This window comes from Hydra viridissima, unplaced genomic scaffold (genome assembly GCF_058129835.1).
Source record: "Hydra viridissima isolate aposymbiotic clone 2 unplaced genomic scaffold, HvirCarnegie_v1 scaffold_15, whole genome shotgun sequence".
Taxonomy (NCBI): Eukaryota; Metazoa; Cnidaria; class Hydrozoa; order Anthoathecata; family Hydridae; genus Hydra; species Hydra viridissima.
Genome location: NW_028324314.1, coordinates 612511 through 632472, shown reverse-complemented (window position 1 = coordinate 632472; position 19962 = coordinate 612511). Strand labels below are relative to the sequence as shown.

Genomic DNA, 19962 nt, shown 5'->3' with positions numbered 1-19962 from the left:
TAAATAGAAAACTAAAATAATTAAATTGTATTTAAACCTACCTTACAGCTACAGTTGGAAGGTTCCCAGCAACAACTTGAAGTTCTTGGGTGAAGCAACCTGTTTTGCTTTGGCCTTTTTTTATAAACTTTGTGCCACACACTTCTATGTGATAGCTTACACCTTCTAAGAACTGTTGTGTACCAAAACGAACTTCTGGGGTATTAAGATTAAGATTTATCCAGGTTTGATTAAAGCAAGTGTCACCTGCATATGTCATATTCAAGTTTTTAAATTGCATCATAACATCTTGGGCATATGAAAAATTTGAAGCAACTTTACATTGCCACGCAAAGTTAATTTTTTCAATACCAATACTAGGATCATCTGGGTCATAACTGCTTTTTGCACTTACTGTAAAGTTTTGGTGAGAGCTATGATTCCCATTTTGTTTCTTGTATGCAACAATAGCCATACTACCACTTTCAATATCCATATACAATGGTGAAAATGTTACATCTAAGTACGCAAAAAAAATGTTTGTAACAGCACCATAGAAAAAAGTCAGCGACAAGTTGTATAGACCAACATCAAGGGAATTTGCTTCAATTGTGTAAGCAACCTTTTGATTAATTTGAGTACCTTGAGAAATTTGTGGTTTTGAAGTAGAACTTGTGAGGTTCCATTGAAAACTGGAACTTTCCATTTCACAAAATTGATCAACTTTTGCAACAACAGCTGTTAATTCTTTACCAATACTGAGAATAACAGTAAATGGACTTGAAAGAGATCCGTAATAAAAACTAATTTCTGGCACAGAACAGTTTTTTACCTGCACCTGAATTAAATAGCTCTGTATCTCCAATAAGTTCTTGGATGTTATGGAGACAGTGTAGTTCCTTTCATTGTTATATAGGTGTGAAACTGGAAATGAAACTGGCTTCAAGTTGAGTGACTGATCATTTGATGAAAAAAAGCCATCTCCCCAATCAACAGAGTAGTTCATAAAAGATCCTGTATCTTGATTTACATCAACTATTAGCATTTTGTTAAGGGACAGCATTACAAATCCACTAAGTGAAGCACTTGGATTTGTTACAACTTTTAATGGTGATAAAATACAGAAAACTGTTACATTTGTAGAACTGAAGAAAGACGGTTTGGATATTGCACCTATGATTGAAGGAACGTTGTCTACAGAAGTAAGGATTGTATATGTTTTGCAAACAGAATACCTATAAAAACAAAAGTGAGTAAAAAAAATTACAAACACTGGAATCAAAAACGATAAAACACCAACAACAATAGAAAAACTAATTAGAAAGTTAATTCAAACTTTTTACTGAGTGCTTTTCACTTTAAAATACACTTTAGAGGCATTAATAAAATAATTGCATACTTTTTTCAAAGGAATACATATAATATAACAGCAACAAAGAAACAATTCGATATGGAATATATTATAAAACAAATACATCATCAAAATACTTTTACAAAAAATGCTATTTGTGTAGCATATTCATTTGATTTAGTAAGAAAAATGAAATACTTATGAGATAAAGTGTAAGTGAATCCATTCACACCATTGGCATCATCTATAGTTTCATTTTTAACAGGCGTTCCATCACCAAAGTCTACTATCAACTGTATACTGGTGCCATTAGTGATCTTCACAGATGTGTTAAAACTACGATCTATTAATTGATTTTTTTGAACATTCACAGATAACCCTTTTATTTCTGACAAAACCACAACATCAATAGAGGTGTTAAGAGAGCTGAACTTGTTGGCTGCTGTCAGATACACAGTGAAAACACCTGAAATTAATTAATCAAACACCTGAAAATATTTAATCTAACAGCAATATATTTGCCTAATTATTCAAAAAGATATGTTTTGAAACCATCTTATGTGATTTAGAAAATAAAAAAATAATTAGATAAAAGAGTAAAAAAAACTTGACAATAATAAGAGAAGACTCAGTCATTTAAATGTGTTTTTAGCCCTATTTCATTATTTGGTTTTGCTGCTTCAGAACACCTTTATTTTAAGAGGAATTTAATAAACATATTTCACCAAAAATAAAAACTTTAAAATAACATCAAGTCAAAATATTAAAGTAAAAACTTCAGTTTTCATATGAAACAGGTTTAATGTATCTAAACTATTATGCTTTAACTTAGAGCAGCTGTTAGTCAAATAAAATAATTCTAAGTGACATTATTATTTTCAAGAGAATTTATTTCTATCAGAAATAAGGGCACTAACTTTGTATTAAGATGACATTTATCATCATGCATAAACTATTTTAAAAATTCAATTGAACTAGACTGCGTACCTAAAGAAGTGACCTTGCAATCAATTGTATCACCATTGGAGATATTTTTAGAAAAATTCAGTTTCGGAATATCAAACATATACATAACATCTGACCCATTATCTATTACAGCTTTTAGTGTCATCCAGGTATTAAGTTTGTATCCTCCAATATTTTTTGGATATGGATTCATTTCAGCAAATCGTAAACCAGAAACAGGAATCTATTATTGCAATCATTAAAAAAGCAAGAATAAAATACATTCATTTCCTTGCATAATTTCATTCTACAAAACAATAAAAACAGACATTAAAGTCTAAAGTACTTTAATCACAGAACAACTGAGACAATCACTGAGCAATGAGACAAAAGTATAAAACTACTTAGCAGAAAAAAATTCTTAAAAAGAGTTATAAAAGACAATTTTTTATATTTTTATTCTTATTCAGCTTATAGAGAAAAAGCAACAAAAGAAAGTACAATTAGCTACGCAGTTTAAAGCATACTTTAGTTTCAGTTTGACAAAAATTTAGCTGATTTATTTGTTGTACTGAGATCTTCAATTTGATTTTTTACTCTGACTCTGACTTTTTAAAAGCAACTTTAAGATAAACAGAAATATTGTAAAGTGGTAAAGTTTTAGCATTAATGTTAATCTATTCACCTTCACACTTTTTTTAGTACAAGAAAAAAAAAAAAAATTAATAATTCAGCAAACCTGAAAAAGAAAAGAATAATTACGCTGCTGAGAAGATGGAACATGATTTGAAGCTTCAACACTAATATTGTACAATCCCACTGTACTTGCAGGTATTTGAATCAAATACTCAAATGGTTTCGTTATAAAAAATGTTATATAAACATCGTTTGGTTGAATATCTTCAGATGAGAAGGTAATTGTTGTGCCAACATCTGTGGCTTTACCTAATTTAGTAAAATCTTTCCTACAAAATAAACTGCCAGATCCTCCAACCCAAACCATATCATTTTCTTGAACTTCATTGTCAATGTTCTGGACTGGTATCTCAATAATTCCAACATTATTTAACTGGAACATAAAGCCTTAAAAAAATTAGCATTAAAAAGTAGAGCTATTAACTATTTAAACCACCAAACTCAAATTATAAAAAGCTAATATAATACAACAACTATATGGTCTAGCCTACTTTATAGTAGTGTCTTTTTCGGGTCTAACTTTTCAAACTCAGGATTTGAGATTAGCTGGGTTTAGCATTTCAAAACCTGTGATTGACTGGGATTGGCCAGATTTGACTGGGTTTCACCAGGTCAAGGAGTCTTTTAGAACAGGAGATATTGGCAAAAACGTCTCCCATTTAGAAAAACTGCTAATGAAAATAAGGTAAATATTTTATTAGCAAAACTATTTTTCTAAACTAAAACAACATGGAGTACTATTTTTGCCAATATCTCCTGTTCTATAGGACTCCTTATTAAACTCCTTGTTCGATAGGACTCCGTATTAATTGAAAACTAACTTTCATTTTTATGGATTTCCATAAATTCAAGTTTAATTTTGAGGTACCTGTCAGTTGACAATTTTTAACTAGGTTTTACAAAGTTTGCCAGGTTTTCTTGAGTTCATTGGGGTTACAAAAGTTTACATAAGTGAAATTACAATTTTTTCTTTTATTGAGAGAAAAGTTTTTTTATAACAGGCACATGAAAATAAAGAATGAAATTTCACTTTGTGTTTTTAAAACAATCAATTTCTCATACTTGAAATTTTATCATAAAGTGATCATTTTTACTGTGTCATCATTTAAACTGGTCACCAATAGGCCCATTGCTCTTTCAGAATCAACTGAGATAAGCCTAAGTAATTGAAGACCCTTTTGAAGATTGTAAAGTTGTTTAGTTGCTTCAAACAATTGGGACTAAACTAAGGACTAAACAGCCTTAGAACCAGTGATGCAATAGAAGTCTTCTTCTCAAACTCGGAATTCAGGTCTAGAAAATTAGGGGAAAAACCCAGGTTTTAGAATCACAAAAACCCAAGGTGGACATCCTAATAGTAGTATAATTTGGATATATTTTCTTATTTGATTTTTTGAAAAAAAAAAAAATTCTGCATGAAAACAGAATCAAAAAACTGGCAGCTGCAATTTTTTTTTTGAGAAATACTTTTAAAAAAGTTTCAAAGATTTAACAAAAAAAATTTTGATTGTTGCCTTAAAAACAATCTTGGGAAAGCTTAGAATGGTTTCTGGAAAAAATCTGTAAGATTCAAATTTAAATGTTGTCAATAAGTGCAATACTGTAGTAATATATTTATTGATTTTATTTTAAATTATATAGAGTCAATAAAATTAGTTTGAATGAGGTCCTTTTGATTGTCTTCATTTTTTTAAAATTTAATCAAATTTAGTTGAAGCAAAAAACGTAAAAAAACGTCAAAATCTGAAATGTCAAAAAAAATTTGACTTTCACTTTAAAAAAACTGGTAATATTTTTTATTAGTGTAAAAAGAAAGTTTTAAGCAATCAGAGCAATCTTATCTAATTTTCAATTTATTACAATTTATGATAATTTATTCTGGGTAGAACTTTTGAGAAGCTCACCAAATACTTAAAAAGATTTTTTGATGAACTAATCTCATGTTTTGAGATTGGAACAAGTGTCGACTTTATGCCTGCAATACACATTTAGGACAATCTTTGAAACATTAAAAATTTTTGTGAGTATATGTTTGGCTCCTTATTGAACAACTTTAATTATTAGCTTCAGGATATGGTGTAGAAGTTGAAGTGATTTGGAACAAGTTGCTTCAAACTACAATTCCGAACCAACTTAGCATTAGGAAAATAGTTTTTACAGTTATCAGAGCCATGGTAACTACTTCACTCTCTGATTTAGTTGGATTACAAAAGTGGCTAATTCTGAAAATTCCAGTCTTTGGGAAAGTCAGACAAAGTACTGAGTGTACCAGTGAGTGCACAAAAAAGAACATTAAATTGATCAAGATTTTTTGATGCTGAGGATTTGAAGTAAAACCTAAAGCTGGTGGCCAGAGATTACAGAATAGTAAGAGACTTGTCAAATACAAGGTTGAAAGATAAGTCAAATTTTTTTATTCAATAATGCTTTGCATTTTTAAAATATTAAAAATAGATTAGCTCCGAAAAAGATTTTGCAACTGAAGTTACAGAGCAAAAAAGTAATTAAAAAAACCAATTTTTTTTCAAATTTGCTTTGAAACTTTAAATTTTATAATTAAAACCTGATTGAATTTAATAGTGGGTAGGTTTTAATATTGCTTATTGATTTTATTTTCTGTACTTTTTATCATGGTATTTCACAAACTGCATGCAAAACAATGTAACAAATGAATTTATTTTAGTTCTTTTGAATATTTCATCCTCTGATGGATTTATTGTTAAATTTCCTTTTAGATAATCCACAATTTTCTTTTGTAAACATTTTCTTTTCTTACACAAAGCATTATATCATGTTCATTGTGATCACTCAAAAAACAGAACAATCTAATCAGAACGTCTGGTTTAGCAGGACCCCTAAAGTATGACTACTAGCTACTTGTTTAGCATTTAATCCAGCGCAACAAACTGTTATTTTTCAGGAAAACCACCCAGTAGAAGATGTATGCAACCAAATGCAAAGCATCTATTCTAATATTAGTGAAGAGTGGTCATTTTTAGAAATTTGGAACCAGGCTTTGCTCTACCACCACAGCTACTAATAAGACATTGGAAACCTGGTTAGAAGCTGTCAATAACTATGCAACCAAGTTTGAGAAAATTAAATGAGTATTTCATGTAGTAGATGATGAGGAAGATTCAATATCAAAAGATTCTCTATGAGACACATCAATAGAAGTTAACTTACTTATTTTTGGATTTTTTTAGGGCAACAGTTACAAAACTAGAATCACTTGATCGGCAAATCAAAGTAGTTACAGATTCTATAGAGGCAATTTTTAATATAAACAGTGAAGCTACAGACTTAACTAAAGATAAACAACAAAATGTTGTTGATAAAAACAATGGTTATGTCAAAGAACATCTCTGTGGAGTTGTCTGGAGTATCAATTCATACTGCTGCAGAGACATAGTATTAACAATTACAATAAATGACAAACATTTCCCTCATTTTCTGGGTTTATTTTAAATTGCACTTACAATAAATAAAAAAAAGTTTCACTCAGATTTCTTAAAAATCTGAGTGAAACGTTTTGTTATTTATTGTAAGTGCAATTTAAAATAAGCTTATCTGTTGTTATAATGTTAAACGTATTGTTTGTCCTATCACTAAATTTTATTTTGTTTATCTTTGCAATATGCATAATATATAAGATTAAATATTATATATCAATTGATAAAGTTCCTAAACATTTTTTAAAATTCTTTTCTATTAAAGTATATTTGAATTTTAAAAATTAAAGTTTAAATTTAAAAATTAATCAAATTTAGATAAATTATTTGTAAAACTGAAGTACCCTTAATTTTATAAAACATGTATATTTTTATCCGCCCCTCTCACAACCTTTAATATTGTGAAATAATAATGAGCGCAGAAAACCTTTAACGTTAAAATTTTAGTGCGCAGTACAATTATAGTTTTTTAAAGGTTAAATAAATCTTAAAAATTAACATTTGTAGTTTAGTTGCCTTTTTATTCTGGATTTTTTGAAAAAAAAAAAAAAATTAAGTCAAATGTCCACAAAATTTTTGTGCTAGCTGTAATTGTCAGTTTATTTGATAATTACTTTTATGATTCATAAACAATGACAATTTTCAGTCGACTAATTCAATCCTTTTTTTTTATAAATAAAAAAACAATCAGTTGAATTAAAATCATGTTTAAATATGAAAAAAATAAGAACAAAAAAAGCCAACTTTCTGACTTTCTTTCATATTTTCATTTATTTGCTTTTTACAAGTTAATTGTTAAGTTAATGAAAAAAATCAAATCATACTAGTTGCTAATAAAAAAATAAAAAAATCTACATTACTTTTTACAACTAATGCTTTAATTACTGTAGAAGATTTTTGCTCAATGGATTTGTTTCCCACCAAATCTTTTGTGAAACAAGTACTTGTGCAATTCATTAGAGAGGGGCAGAAAGTTGTAGAACTACTGCATATTGGTCGCAAAAACTATATAAAAAAACTTGATAAATTAAACACCATAAAACCAGTCTTAAAATATTTTTCAAGTACCAGCATAAATATTGTTATGCATACACTTGCCCTGAGAAAATTTTGAATTTGTGCTATGCGGATCACCGAGTGATCACCAAACAAATTACCTAAAGAAAAAAAACTCACAGCAATTTTTAAAGCCCCTGTAGCATTTACTTTCAACTTGAGGTTTGTGAAGCGACCAGATGTTAAAAAAGCTCGCAAAATGAAACCACCATTAACATTGCAAACCTCTAAGGATGTTGTATAAAAAAGGGATGGATCAAACCCATAAGTCAAGCGAATAACATCTAAGAAGGAATTTTTTTACTTTAAGTGAACTTTGCTTTCTTTGTTTTAAACTAAACAAATTGATATCATAAAGTTGTCAAAACCACTATTATTGTAGAAATACCAAATTTTATAGTTTTGTCAGTTTTTTCAATAGGATAAATATAACATACCAGCAGTAAAGTTCAGATGCTGATTTGATGGAAGTGAAAGAGTTACACTAACATTTGTCCCTTGTGTGATAATCAAAAAGAAATTGTAGAATCCATCAACCACAACTGTTGATGAAACCACATCTATACCACCAACTTCTTCATCAATTTGTATCCAAGTAGTTGCATTAAATGGTACTGTAAAATTATTTCTTATTTCTTGAGACCATTCTTGCAAACCAGGTAAATAAAAAAACCTTTTAACTGCCAAAGGTGTGACTGTTTGAACAGCTGAGGGTAAGTCATTGGGTATTGGTGTCACAACTGCAGTTGAAGCATCACCTTAATTCAAAATGCTTTATTTTTTCACTTTACAGTAAAACATTAATCAGCATATTTATATATATATATATATATATATATATATATATATATATATATATATATATATATATATATATATATATATATATATATATATATATATATATATATACATATATATATACATATATATATATATATATATACATATATATATATATATTAGGGTGGATCGAGTTTGTTTTTTCTATGAAACATGGAAATTAAGTTGCATTTTGGTTTTTCTATTAATGATATGTAAAAGAAATGTAAAAAAAAAAGTTTTTTACTTTTGCCAAATTTAACTTAAATTTAACTTAAATTTTACTGAATTTCTTATACAAATCAGTGTGGGTGTAAGTTTTCATGTAAAATACAAGCAGTGGAATGGGATTTTTGGGTTGATCAGAATAAAATTTTCTGCTCAACCAGAAATGGCTGATACTTATAATTACAATGGTGATGATGATGAAAAAACAAAAGAAAAAGAAGATCACAGCGACATGTTGAACAATAATGATACCATGTTCTGAAAACTATTCAATTGATGTTTTGCTTTCTCTACAAAATATATACAAGTATCCAGAACTATGTAAGGCTTTTGATAAATGCAAGATTAGTAAAGAGAGGCTTGTAATCACAAAATTGAAAGATCTAAATTTGCTAACATCAGAGACTATAATCAATCATAGTAAAATAAAGAGAAAAAGGAAGTTTTGGAGAGAAAAAGGAGGTTTTCGAGAGAACAAGAGATTAAGTTGCATAGTGATGACACAAAGAAACTGGTGTGTATTGGATTTGATGTAAAACAGGATATGACTCTAGATACCAAATGCAGTAGTATAAAAGATGAGAATTGTTATATTTTCTTTCCAGAAAACAAATATATTGATCATGTAGTTACAAAAAATAATCAAGCTACTGATGCTGCCATTGAGACTATGTCAGTCCTAAAAAAACAGAGTCTAAAGACACTCTTCAAACAACAGTATGTGATGGAACAAACAACTGCATATTGAGAAAAAATGAAGACAGTTAGGAAGAGCACTACAATCACTAGTTTATCAATTACACATGGATGAATTAACATTTAGAAGATATTTTTCAAATGTGAATGGTGGACAAAGGACAAGACTTGTAACATTATTTGGTGTTGTTGCTATAGCAATTATGTTTAATCTAAAAGACATCTGAATTGTTGACTTCTTTCCCATTTCTGGAAAGTTTGTTGATGCTCCTGATTAGGTCCCTAAAGATTTCTTCACAATCAAAGATATCTTCAGAATTATATTTAACTGTGCAGGTAAGATGTGACACAAGTCAGTACATGCAATCTTTAGAGTGTAGCCAACTAGGTAATACAATAATGCTAGGCGACTCATGAAAGCTAGCCGAGCTTTACATTTGTATATATCACCAAAAGTTGCATCAAAATCATTGTGGAGACTACTTAATTTCATATTTATTATCTATGGCCCTACATAGTTTCACATAAAAGGTCATAATAGACATCAAGATAGGTCAGAGAAATTCTTTTTCGTTACAAAGCAGTGTCAGTAACTCAATAACCCATTAAGGTATGATTTTTTTAGTACTACATAACAACAGTTATTTTTCTCATTCTGATTATGTGTTGATAGCTGTTGTGATGATGATTAGGATTAGGTAAACAGTTGAAACTATAATCAAGAAAAGACATTAAGCAGAACTTCTCTGTTGAAACATATTTTTTGAAACAATCGGGACAACTACCAGGTAACGCCAGCTCATCTGCTTTCAAGTGTCCAGCAATGAACTTAACACATATCAGTAACTTATTCTACTAACAATTCCATTTCACATTTGTTGTTTGTTGAATGGACAATTAAAGATGTCTCAATATCTAATTCAAAAGTGTATGGATTTAACCTCAACATGTCATGGTTTTGTATAAAATAACAAGCCCATCTAGCTTATTATTTAAATAGCTTATCTATGCAGTGTTCTTAGCTAATTGCTATTGAAAAAAGGTGTTGACATGTGCATTGACTGTCAGAAACATTTTTTTGTTTTTTTTCATTCTTAGGTTTATTTAACAATAATATTTTTCTATGACTAAAAGTTGGCAAGAGAAAACATTTAAATTGAAGTAATATTATTTTTAAATATTACATCATGTAACAACTTTTTAACAGTATTTTATTACTGGATCCAAACATTTGTAATAATTTGACCCACCCTAATATATACCTCTATATATATATATATATATATATATATATATATATATATATATATATATATATATATATATATATATATATATATATATATATATATATATATATATATATATATATATATATATATATATATATATATATATATATATATATATATATATATATATATATATATATATATATATATATATATATATATATATATATATATATATATATATTAATGCACCACAAAAATTCCAACTTATTTTGAAAAATATGTATTTCCCAGATTTATCAATTGCAAAGATGATAATAATGTTTATTGTTATGCCTTTTATAGGTTTTTTTCTGCTTCCATTAATTTCAAAATTATAGCAGCTTTTCATAAGTAGCATACTTTGCTGTAACTAAATCTCACTTCTAAAAGAAAAGTATATATGGGTTTTAAATTGTTTTAACAGTAGAAAAAATAACTGTCATTTTAGCAACATATCTGTTCACAATGCATCATTCTAGACAAAATTTATGTTGTGATAAATATTTTGCAGCTTTTACTTTGTTTAATTGGACTAGTAACAGTTGCAGAATATTTATCACAACTTAAATTGGATTAACAATTTGGACAGCAAATTTGGCAGAAGATTTGGAGTTTCTCATACAAGAGTCAGCAGGTTTCTACAATGGTTTGTAGAGACCAATGATTATGCTAGATGACTTGGTCAACAGGACATTAAATCTACTTAATTCAACCAACATAAACTTTAACTTTTATTTGCTAAATATGCTTCAATATATAACTTTGCACACACATAAGCAAATGACTTGTATAAATTATAAGAGAAGAGAAAAGTTTATAAAAAATTATAATAAATTATAAGAGAAGAGAAAAGTTTACCTCTCAATATGTTAGTTTGTACTAGAACTTCTTTATCCACAAGCTTGACATTGGGACTAACATTTATTTCCCACTCAACAATACCTAATGACAGCGGTAAAACTTCATAGCTGCTTAGAAAGCAATCAGACCCATTGTTGTCTCTTAAGCATGTACTTGTAACACAAGGATCATTAAAGCTAGATATGTTTAACTGTGCAAGTGAGGCGTTTCTGCAGAAGCATATCTCTTTTTCAAGAAAAAAGGCATAGAAGAAAACTCCAGGTGGAGAATAAGAATTGCAAACACTGACACATTCAACATTGGTTTCAACGTAGTAACCACTTGCTGTTAACTGGAAGTCTGTAGTGGTATCATTAGTACAGCCTGAGATCACTTTGAAAAAATAATAGAAATTCACATAAAAAGGTTATAAATTTAACACATAACGTATGTAAAAAAGAACTCTATATAAAAATGAGACAAAATAGATTTATAAGACTTTTTTTATATACAAATAAATTTAGGAGAATCTCTTTCATACCTGACTTAAAAGTAATGTAAAGGATAAATAGTGCCAGCACATCTTTCTAAAAGGTAAAAATAGCGATTACCATATGGATTTGTTATTGTTTTACTAAATTTTATTCCCGCACAAAATTGTACAGTTGTTTTCACACGGTTGTCAAATTTGTTCGCGGTAAAAAATTGACGCAAGAAAAATCTTTAAAAACAAATTTGGCAACTTTTTATCTTGCTGTAAAAGTCTATTTAAAAAATACTGAACATTGTATCAAATGTTAATGTTATTAACCCATAAAAAAGAGTGAATATTTTACAACCAGTTAAAAAACTATTTTCTACAAATTTGATTTTATAAAGTTTCAATATTTAAAAGTAAGTTATTCATGATGAAAATAAGTTAGAGGCCTCCGACATGGAAAATTGCAACTTTTTCCCCTAAAAAGGCATGATGTTTATACAACTAGTATACACCAGTATTCCATTTATACAAAGTTTTATACTTGTACTTTCACTGCCAAAAAGAAATAATATTTAATCTATATTATAGCCGAAGTTACGGAGATTTAAACTTGCCCAGATCTCATTTTTAGCCAAAATTTGAAACTAATAAGATATTTCTATAGCAGGATTAATTCTGATGACGAGTGTATATGCTAATTTGGTTTGTCAATGTGGAGCATACAATTAGCATATGAACATAAATGCTGGTCCCTACAGGAGAGATCGCGCTATAATTTTACAGCTGTAGCCCTCAGGTTATAGTAAGTTTTATACTAAGACTTTGATAATCTTCTCCCAGCAAGCACACAACGTTGAAGCAACGTTGAAATAACGTTGATTGACGTTGATCAACGTTATTTCAACGTTGTTTCAACGTTGTGTGCTTGCTGGGCTTGCAATAGTAATAGATTATTCAAATTATTACATTTCAAACATAGTTAACAAAAGTTAAGGAATTTTATTTTGTCTGTTGAATTGAATTTTTTTTCTGTATGATTTTTCTTTTAAGTTAAATAAAGTAACTACAGAATTTTTTCTCTATAGTTTTTAACTATATATATTGAACAATATTCTCTTCAAACAAAAATTTATCTTCACAAATTTTCGTGTTTTTTTAATACCAGACTATATCCCTATCATGTGACTATCAATATTGTCAATTCCGTAACATTCAAGCAATTATCGCAAAGGAACTACAAGTTTATAATTATTCTAATTAAAACGTGAATCATTATTTCGTTAAATATTTTTCTTTTCATTCAAACACTCGCGTAAACATGGTTTGTTACAACATTTTGTTACAACATTTTGTACAACATGGTTTGTTACAACGTTTGTTACAACATTCTGAAAATGTGTTTTAAATATCAATTAGTTTTCATTTCCACAAATATTCCGAATATTTTTCTTTTACCGTTAAATAACAAAAACATTCTTAATAAAGATACAGGTTTTGATTTCTTATCTTTGTACAATTATTTTCAGACCCAGTTAAATGTGCTTACTGTTGCACAGGTTCCAGCTGTAAATGGAAATGCTGATGTTTGTTAGTTATAATTATGATAATTATTATCATTATGATAATATCTTTTCATAAAAATACTTGGGAAACATCGGTTACATGAATCTTGACAAAACTTCTTACAATTTCATTGGCAATCACCGAATTGGAAAAAAGGATTGGATAAAGAAAAAGGAGTAAGAGCACATGTTTTTAAAATTTATTTACAAAATCACTTTTAACGTGAAATGTAAACAAACTGATTCCCTTTGACTCCTTCTTTCCTAACATTTTCAACAAGCGGACATAATTGAAAACTGTCTTTGACTGAAGCAATTAACTATTTTTTATCCTCTTTAATTGAATAGTTGATTTTTATACGAAACAAACAAATTCGAATGTGACTTGGATACTAAAAATTCTTTCAAGAATTGAAAGAACTTTTAACATCCAATTGAAAAGGAAATTATATCATATAGCTTGTCTGTCTTAAAATCAAGCTTAATGAAATTCTTTCTCTCGCCTGCATTATTTTTATTTACATTTATATTATTTTTATTTATATAAATATTATTAATATCAACGTTAAAATACCATTTTTAGTTCGTCACAATTTCTTTTTCTTTTTTTTACCAAAACTTTTGTCTTTACTTTTTTATCTTCTTTATTTTCTGTATTTTACTTCCTTGTGTGTCCTATGATAAAAAAAAAACCTTAAAGATTAAATATTAACATTTTGTTCTGTTTAAACTTTTAACTTAACAATGCAATGAGAAATAATTAATAGTGTGACATACCACTCGGTAAAAAATAATCAACAGGTATGATATGAGCAATTCTTTAAAAACGAATTTTTAATAAAGCAAATTGATGATCGAGTATTCATTATTTTCGAAACATGCATTCAAAATGCAGCAAAACTGCGTAGTTGCCAAACTGATCAAAGTCTCTCTCAACGAATTTGTATTCCATATTTAAATTGAGATTTGTTGAAACAAAAATTAACTTAAATCATCAGTTACAAAAAATTCTTCTATTCGCTGTTTTTGTTTGCTTTTTACATATTGCTGCCGAGACTTTCATTTAGAGACTGGACTCTAAATGAAACATCTCTGCACTCGTTAATTTATTATCATTTTTTTTTTTTTTTTATTATTTATTTATTTCATAAATAAATATAGAAGGGCAATTTTTACTAAATAGTATATAGCCTTTGAGTGTAAAAAAAAAAAAAAAACTATAATTGTTTTTGCAGTTTTGACCCAAAATGACTAAGTTTAAACTTTTTAGACCTGTTGGACCAGCCCAACAGGCTGTAAACAGTTTGATCTAATTTCTCACAGTTTTGTAGGACCGGCCAAATCACCAGTCCAGACGGTGGTTTAACTGTTTTCAAGAATCTTAGTATTCCAGAATCGGAAAAAGTAAAAAAATCAAACAATTACAAAAATGTTCAAAGGCTTACACTATTCAATGCAACACAAAAATCGTTAATTACCTCGATAATTTTTTTTCAGTGGATTAAACAATTCTACTGACCAGCTCTTCAGTATTTATTTTTTTGCAGCCAGGCATTCAAATGATCTGCATACAAAAAGAGTCAAACCACCTTCTAAGCATCATTAAGCAAACGTTAGAGTTTAGATTATTGAGATTTCCTTGTAATGAGCAAGTTTTCAACGAAGGGTTTACATTTTCTGGCGAAGCGTTAACTAAATCAAGCCATAATTAAATAATATGTAATAATGAATTTAGAAGTAATAATAATGAAATATAATATAATAGAAATAAATATAATAATAACGGCAAAAAGTAAAACTGCAAATGAAATTTTATGTGGTTCAACCCACTATTTAACAAAAATGTTAGTAAAATCATCGAGGAAGATGCAGATCCAAGTAAGAACTCCAACAATTGCATTTATTTTCAGCAATCCCTCCTCCTCAACTAACTTTGTATAATTGAAAGCACTCTACACATTGCCGGTTTTTCTCCTGACCTTCCGACTGTTTAAGTTGCGTTTTGCAAACCACCTCCATATTGTTTAACACAACGAGGTAAAAAAACCATAGCGAGTCATCCAAGGAAGTGTGACGTGTAAAAAAAAAAACAACAGAAAACCACCAATTAAATGGAGTGTCATCAGGAAATGTCGACTTTAACAATCAACCTGAAGAAGATACGACTTAAACTTAAAAGAAAAAAAAAAAGAAATTTGTATGTAAAAGGGCAGTAATTTTTTAAATAAAAAAAAAAAAAAAAGAATTGGTCAAGACATATAAACAAGTTGATAGTAAGGGTTGAATTGTGCTTCCTTTGTTTCTTAACAGGGTTTTTTTTCTTTAACGTTTTATTCTGTAGCAGTTTTTTCATTACGCAATTCGGCTAAAGATTGCCAGCATGCCGGTATGAAACTTCAAGTACCAACAAAGTTGTCATTCTACGCAAAGTAATCAATTGCTCCAGAAAATTGTGCACTCTTGAGTGAAGAAGTTTTAATAAACTATAAATCATGTAAATACATACATACCTACCTAGCTATATAGGTAGGTAGGTATGTAAGAATTAAGTTAAAAATAACTGAGAAAAGACGTACACACGGAGACTTATTGACCTGCCTTATAAATAAATGATAGAGCGAAAAGAATAAAAGTTAAAAATAACTGGGAAAAGACATAAATACGGAGATTCATCAACCTGCCAAGTAAATAAATGATGATTAGGTATCACAACCGAAAACAACCAAAATCTATAAAAAGCTAAAAAAAACTAGTAGGGGCAGGATAGAAGGGTAGGAGAAGAAGACAGAGTTTTAAAGAAAAATAAGAGAGAATTCTTTAAGAAAGTGTTAAGAAGAATTTATAGAGAAAAAATTTTGTGATTGAAAAATGTTTGGATAAAGAAGAAGTTTTGAGTGAATAAGAGAAAAAGAAGAAATTTTTGATAAACAGAAGAAGTAAAGAATTAAATAAAGTTAGAAGAAATATTGATTAAAGAAGATTAACCCAGAGGTTTTGACAGTTTCAAATAAAGAAGAGATACTCGTATATAAAAAAAAAAAAAGAACAACAAAAAGAGAAATAATTGATAAAAAACAATTTTGAACACTATAAGTAGAGTAAGAGAGTATCATCTGCATTTTATAAACGTTATGAATAAAAGAGTGCTAACCATTATACACTGATAGAACGGTTGTTGAGTTATATTGTATAATAGAATATGCTGAGGACGATAAACGCAAACCTTACCCTTTGTCCAGCCCTGTCCAAACAATCTCCAAACCTTCCCGTTTCCTAACCAAGTTGTCCCCAGACCCTCAACCTCAATCCTAACCTCCAGTTATCTTCCACATAACCCTAGAAACCGAACCTCGCTAAATCCCTTCATCTTAAGAGCTTCAACATATAAATAAAACATTCATTAAAAAAACCCCGCCCTCACGGTATGCATGCATGTATGCGTGTATGTATGTATGTGTGTATGTATGTGTGTATGTATGTGTGTATGTATGTATGTATGTATGTATGTATGTATGTATGTATGTATGTATGTATGTATGTATGTATGTATGTATGTATGTATGTATGTATGTATGTAAGATTGTATTTATGATTATAATTTATTTTTGTAAGTTTTTATTGTTGATAAATGATATATAATTTATAAGTTTGAAAATTGTACTTTGATAAAAATAAAATTTTGATTTTGAAAACTTTTTCGGTTATCATTTATCCCAAAATGGCGGTAACTTGAGAGGGAAAAAAATAAAAAAACATGTCTTCGAACTTTTCTTTTTAAATATTTAAAAAACGATGTTAAAACAAACGAAACGCCAATGACAATCGGTGCACATGAATGATTTAAAATCCTTCTGTCATATTATTTGTATTAAATACTTTGCAGTAATTCGTTAAATACTGATATCTACTTTATGATTAATTTTATTGCTACTAGCTGAGAATTTTTTTTTTTTCCATAAATATTTATTAATTCAACTAAAATTTCTGATTAAAATATTGTAAAATATTATTATCAAACGTTTCAAATGGAAAAGTCAAGAGCAGAGGTTTAAGTTCCAAACATTGTTTCGTGCAAAAAAAATGACGATGATTTTTTAATCATTAAAGAGTTACGCAAAATCCGAAATACAAAACTTAAGCGATACGGGATTTTACGGAATTTTTCTTCGCTGATTTTAGCTCGATATTGAAATCAGGGATTTCTCTGTGAATTATGTAAATGCGATTAAAACAAGAAACGTTTTCTTGTACTCATTCTAACTCGTCACATCTTTCCGATTTCCATTTTTACAACTTCGTTCATTTTATTAGCTACAATTGCGTCGTCAAAATAGAGGAGGTTCATGCAATTGATAAACTTATCCAGCGTTTCGTTCATGTCAGTATTGTGTTCTTGTTCTTTCAATAAAAAATCGTATTTGGAAAGTTTCTCGTCGATCAACGTATCTTTTGATTCAACTGCATAAAATGTTTGATTTTCACCTAAAAATAAAGGACCTATTTAAAGTTTTCTAAACATAACTTTTCCAGGATGTCACTTTTTTTAAATATACTTTTAAAGAACGGATTTCAAGAAAGTGGACAGTGAATTGGGTTTGCAATTTTTAAAAATTAAATTCATTTTTTTTACCATCAGTTAAATCCTTCTCATAGAAATTCACATGAAACGGCTGCGTATTCTTCAACTTTATTGACTCTCTTAAGGAGGTTTGAGATGAGCGATCATTGATAATGGATTCAAAAAGGTTTTGCTTTTGATCGGGCGCCTCAAGTTCGACTTGTTTCGAAGAACTCCATCCGAGCCAATCTAATATACAATCATAAATGAACTGCGTCATTAAAATCAACATAAAAACCCGCATAAATATAATAAACATGAACTAAAATAAATTAAACGGATTAAAAGTCATTTTAAACCTAAATTTGAAACTAAGGAGGCAGATTTCACCATTTTTGTTCTGTTAACTAAAGAAGAAGTTTTAGAAAACAAATTTATGGAGTGTTACAGCCTCTTCTGATCAGTGATCTTCCCGTTTCAAATAAGTAGACATCTTTTTGTTTTACATCATTACAAAATTTATGTTTGTTGGTCACTCCGACCAAACTAAGTTTATTTTTATGCAAAGCATAAGTGTTTCTGAGACGCTATTTTGATATACTAAGTCAAGCTTTTGACACAGTATTTGTTAAATAATTTTAAGCAATTATAATTCAAAAATTAAATATTACGTAAATATAATTATAAGTTATATAAATAAAATTGAAACAGTCGTAAAGTTTTCATATAGGTAAGAAATCGCAAAAACTTCAGAAGAGCTCGCATTAAAATTCGTAAGTTAAAAAAAGAGAATTACTATACTGCAGTAAGAATACAAGGATAAAAACAGCGACAACCTAACGCTTGCTTGAAGTTGCTTTTTGCAAAACTATTCACAACCTTTATGTAAAAAATATGTACTTTACAGCTGCTAACTGTTTTAGAGCAAAATAAAAGAAATATTTATCAATCATCAACTATGATTCATCAGGCTAATCAGGATAAAAATCTGCAAAAAACACTCGAATGCAAAACAAACATAAAACAAAACAAAAAAAAAAAACCTTTAAAATTCTCTATCATAAAATCAACCATCTCGTAGTCATTGTTCTGGAACTCCAGGTTGGCACGAACTACAGCAAATACATCGTTCAAGATCGAAATGAACATATTCATAATGATCCAATTCACCATGATGTTAAACCCGAAGAAAAATATTGGTCCGAGAACAGCATTAGTGTTTTCAAATTGGCTGTAACTAAACTTCCCCAACAATAATGAAATGATGGAAGCTATTGTTTTGAAATAGTTCTGATACCCATCCAACAACACACCTAGAGCATTCATACTTAATTTATGTCACTATTACATAACAAAATCGAATAAATATCTTAAAATCACACTCAGTCTTTAAAATATTTAAGATATAATATTTTCAATAATTTGTTAAAAAATCCCAATATGGCAAACTTTTTTTCAGCGCCATCATCGCCAATCACCAATTATTTAAACTTTAAAATACTTCTGTATTAAACTTGTAATTGAAATAATTAGTTACACAAATTTAAAGATAATATCTCACGTAATCTTACCAAACACAATACTGGAAGAAAACACGATCGAACACAGAATGATGAAAAAGACGATTCCAAACATAGATAGAGGATACCATGCTGCTTTTAGAGTAGAGGATAGCATCGAAACCCGACGATTGAAACGCAGAAGTTTAATAAACTTCAAAGTCACGAAGAAAACAATCAGCGACACGATGTATGTGTACGTTAAGTCCCAGTACGATGCAAACTGGAAGTTGATAAATGCTTGTGGTTTCTTTGTTGGCAGCCGTTTTAACAGTTCTTTGGCCAGAACATCTTAGAAAAAAATAATAACTTCTTAGAACTGTAAGCCTTTATAAAAAAAAAAAAAAAAAAAAAAAAAAAAAAAAAAATGAAATAAGAGAACTCAAAAACTCTTTAGAATTGAGGACCAGCTTCAAGTTAACATTCTAACACATTCTAAAATATTTGAGTTACCTAAACAAAA

At 28.8% G+C, this 19962-nt stretch overlaps 2 protein-coding genes across 3 annotated transcripts in view; both read right to left on the bottom strand.

Moving 5' to 3' along the window:
* Window positions 1-15054, bottom strand: part of LOC145192859 (polycystin family receptor for egg jelly-like) — a 40733-nt gene extending 25679 nt beyond the window's left edge. Inside the window, exons 1-11 of one of the 2 annotated variants that reach the window (XM_090072431.1) lie at window positions 14861-15054; window positions 13957-14057; window positions 11881-11926; window positions 11358-11732; window positions 7917-8237; window positions 7600-7763; window positions 7284-7428; window positions 3015-3358; window positions 2318-2519; window positions 1529-1796; window positions 42-1214 (exon numbers count right to left, since the gene is read on the bottom strand). In XM_090072431.1, coding sequence (XP_089928557.1) covers window positions 42-1214; window positions 1529-1796; window positions 2318-2519; window positions 3015-3358; window positions 7284-7428; window positions 7600-7763; window positions 7917-8237; window positions 11358-11732; window positions 11881-11926; window positions 13957-13959 — 3041 coding nt within the window. In that variant the 5' untranslated portion in view covers window positions 13960-14057; window positions 14861-15054. Of the gene's footprint in view, window positions 1-41; window positions 1215-1528; window positions 1797-2317; window positions 2520-3014; window positions 3359-7283; window positions 7429-7599; window positions 7764-7916; window positions 8238-11357; window positions 11733-11880; window positions 11927-13956; window positions 14086-14860 lie in introns of those variants that run through there. The other variant, XM_090072430.1, reaches the window with a different exon arrangement.
* A 2087-nt stretch (window positions 15055-17141) lies between these two features.
* Window positions 17142-19962, bottom strand: part of LOC149878025 (uncharacterized) — a 43129-nt gene continuing 40308 nt past the window's right edge. The window contains exons 30-33 of the mRNA XM_090072432.1: window positions 19512-19790; window positions 18984-19253; window positions 18013-18189; window positions 17142-17864 (exon numbers count right to left, since the gene is read on the bottom strand). Of these exons, the coding sequence (XP_089928558.1) occupies window positions 17647-17864; window positions 18013-18189; window positions 18984-19253; window positions 19512-19790 (944 nt within the window). The 3' untranslated portion in view covers window positions 17142-17646. The remainder of the gene's footprint in view (window positions 17865-18012; window positions 18190-18983; window positions 19254-19511; window positions 19791-19962) is intronic.